General features: G+C 43.3%; 1 protein-coding gene across 1 annotated transcript; it reads left to right on the top strand.

The window, feature by feature from the left end:
- The first annotated feature begins 1,847 nt into the window (after window positions 1-1,847).
- PRLHR (prolactin releasing hormone receptor) lies at window positions 1,848-3,062 on the top strand. Its single transcript, XM_058810881.1, has one exon. The coding sequence runs from the start codon at window positions 2,028-2,030 to the stop codon at window positions 3,060-3,062; it is 1,035 nt and encodes a 344-aa protein (XP_058666864.1). The 5' UTR covers window positions 1,848-2,027.
- Window positions 3,063-3,382: the final 320 nt, after the last annotated feature.

Genomic DNA, 3,382 nt, shown 5'->3' with positions numbered 1-3,382 from the left:
ACCTCTCCCCTCATGTCCCTCTCCTATTCTGGATTTGGGTATGTAGAGATAAACAGGTACTGAGTTCCTCTGAGTCCCACATGGCTCAGAGAGGTGAGATTGGACTCTGAAGTGGGGTATAACATCCCATTTTTAGTCTGGGTCATGGCCAGGTGACTATAGCCATGCAGTGAAGGATGACACTCCTGAGCAATGGGGTTACATGCTCATTCTCCCCTCAGGCTGGAATTACAGCCATATTCCAGTCCATGGCATAATCTAACCCTGGATGCAGCAGCACAGAGCCAGCACTTGCCAAGCTTTAATTTCCCATCTTTCACAAGCAGAATGTCTGATCAGAACAAAGGCTACACAAGATTAACTTCTGATTTAGGAATAGAGAAAGGAGTAGGACAAAAATCAAGTCTATTTAAACTTCTGATTTATGTCAAATGACATCTAATCAAAAGGATATGGTTCTGCTCATAGCCTCCTAGAAAATAATGGGTTAATATTTCCTTAGTCTGACTAGAACATAAACTGTCATTTAAAATTGAGTCTGAATCCCCTGAGTGCCTTGCAGTACCTAACAATATTCTCTGCTCTGAAGCATTCAGAAGTTAGGCTGCTCCATGAATTTTTTTTTTAGTTTCTCTAGCTGGTACAAATAGATACAGTGGATTTTCATTGTTTTTCACCAGATGAGATTCTGATCCTGGGTTGAAATGGAGAAGAGTTAAGGGAGAATTAGAACAATAGACAAAAGCTGGATGGGGATGTCTAATTAAATGTTCTGTAAGCACTTATCCTGCGTTTTCTGCTTTCTAATATCTGAACCAAGCAAAACAACTATAGATTGTTTTACTGACCAGTTAGCACTTGTCTGGTATAGAAAAGGTTAACGAATCTAACACGGGAATGAAGAAACACCCCAAATATTTTTAGGTAGCTGAAATAATAGCAGAAGTTTGCTGTAGTTCTCTGCAGGTAAACACATCTAACTTATTTGGATGCTAATATTTCCTTTGACATGCCCACACATGTTTGTTTACTTTTAAAGATGTGTAAATCCTACTGAAAATAGCCATAGTGGGTGAGTAAATATTGTAGCACTAGTAGAAAATAAATTTAAGTAAAATAAGATCCTTTGTGCTACAAGATAAATGCACATTTCTAATCCTAACTTCATTCACAGGTACATAGCTGAGACCCTCTAGTGGTATAAACATTTATTTGCCTTCAGCATGTGATTAAAATTCCATTTTACCGTCACATTATAGCAACAAAATTACAGGTAGTATTTTTGGACACTCTGGGGGCTCTGGAAAAGCTAATCTAGGATTAGATACTGTGCAGGTTCATGTTAATGAAAGTAAATTGATTTTTAGATGTGAGGGGCAATTATAGATGCACTGGAAAGAGAGGGGAATTTTTGAAAGGATATTCTAGAACTAATTACTATCAGTAAAAAACACACAAAGACCAACGTAATACCCAGGGCAGCCAATGGGGATAAAAGCTTATACATAAATCTGTCATGACCTAGTAGTGAAGACTGTTTAAAAACAGTGATCTCCACTTAGCTTGTAAATGCACATCGCCCTCTTTCTCACTCATACATTCTCTCTCTCTCTCTCTCCCTCTCTGACACACACACACACATACACGCTCCTGGATTTGCAGAAGACAGACATCTAGGGCACTTCTTGGCATCCACAGGAAAATCATATGGGATTAAAAACCCCCAGCAGTAAGTACTCACTGTATTAAATGTTTATTAAGTGGCATGCTGTCAAAAGCTAGATTTAATAGTAAATACAGGAGGGCTTTAATGGAAATTGGTTGTATTTGATTTTTCTTAGGATTTGCTGAAAACTGCCTCTCGAGGGTTACAAGTTCACCTTTTGCATTTCCATCTGCTTGTTTGCTATCCATGTGGCAACCTCTGGACAGGCAGTGATCCATCCCTTATCCCCCCTGATTGAGTGCAGGAGCAGCGCAGTGCTAACTACTTCACTCAGCTGACGGCAGACAACAAAAGGAGGAAAATGATGAATTCGGACAATTTAACCTCCCAAAGCTTCCTCTCTGCGATTCACAGCAACACCAGCAATTTATTCTCAGGGCTCCAGTTCGTTCAGTCCTTCAAGCCACTCATCATCCCCTGCTACTCGCTGGTGGTTTTTATTGGTGTCATCGGGAATTACCTTCTCATCTATGTCATCTGCAAGACAAAAAAAATGCACAACGTCACCAACTTTCTGGTAGGCAATCTGGCTTTCTCAGACATGCTCATGTGTGCCACCTGTGTGCCCCTGACCCTGGCCTACGCCTTTGAGCCCCGGGGCTGGGTTTACGGGCGCTTCATGTGCTACTTTGTTTTCCTGATGCAACCTGTCACGGTGTTTGTGTCTGTGTTCACCCTGACCGTGATAGCTGTGGACAGGTACTGTGCCACGGTGTACCCCTTCCGCAGGAGGCTCACCATCCCCATCTGTGCTTACATCCTGGCTGCTATTTGGCTGCTGAGCTGCACTTTGGCTGCCCCAGCCTTGGTGCACACCTACCACGCCGAGTTCCCGGAGCTGGACTTCTCCATCTGCGAGGAGTTTTGGTTCCACATGAAGAGAGATCGCTTGGCTTACGCCTACAGCACCCTCATCATCACCTATGTATTGCCTCTGGCTGTCATCTCCCTGTCCTACCTGAGGATCTCAGTCAAGCTGAAGAACCGTGTAGTCCCAGGCAACGTCACCCAGGGCCAAGCTGAATGGGACAGAGCCAGGAGGAGAAAGACTTTTCGCTTGCTGGTCTTAGTGGTGGCAGCCTTTGGAGTCTGTTGGCTGCCCCTGCACATCTTCAACATGATAAAGGACATTGACATCAGCTTGATTGACAAGCAGTACTTCAACTTCATCCAGCTGCTGTGCCACTGGTTTGCAATGATGTCTGCTTGTACCAATGCCTTCCTCTATGCCTGGCTCCATGACAGCTTCAGGGGAGAGCTGAAAAAAATGTTTGCCTGGAGGAAGAAGAAAATTGGACCCGCTACAAACTGCATTATGGCCAGTGTGGTGCTGTAAATGAGAGCTGGTGGGAGTGCACCTCCTTTGTGCATGAACGTTGTAAGTCTTTTCCACTTTTAATTAGTCCTCATTCCTGACATTTGCCCTTAGGGCTCAATTATAACAACACAAGTCCCATGTGCACCTCCACTTCTAATGGAGAATGGCAGGCAGATGTCATGCCTCAATAACAGCTTTATTGCTTTGATAGGAGTTAGAAGCCAAGCAGATGTAAGCACAATAAGATACAGGGATCCTTCCTAGTTGTGTTGAATATTACTGTCAATACAGACATGAGTTTTGGGGACAAAGAGAAGCAAGGATGAATAGAAAACCTG

Source organism: Ammospiza caudacuta, chromosome 9 (assembly GCF_027887145.1).
Source record: "Ammospiza caudacuta isolate bAmmCau1 chromosome 9, bAmmCau1.pri, whole genome shotgun sequence".
NCBI lineage: Eukaryota > Metazoa > Chordata > Aves > Passeriformes > Passerellidae > Ammospiza > Ammospiza caudacuta.
The sequence above is the reverse complement of the archived record's forward strand: the minus strand, read 5'-3'. Positions and strand labels throughout refer to the sequence as shown.

Coding starts and splice junctions, on each gene's coding strand:
- PRLHR (XM_058810881.1), top strand. CDS start 2,028: ATGATGAATTCGGACAATTTAACCTCCCAAAGCTTCCTCTCTGCGATT.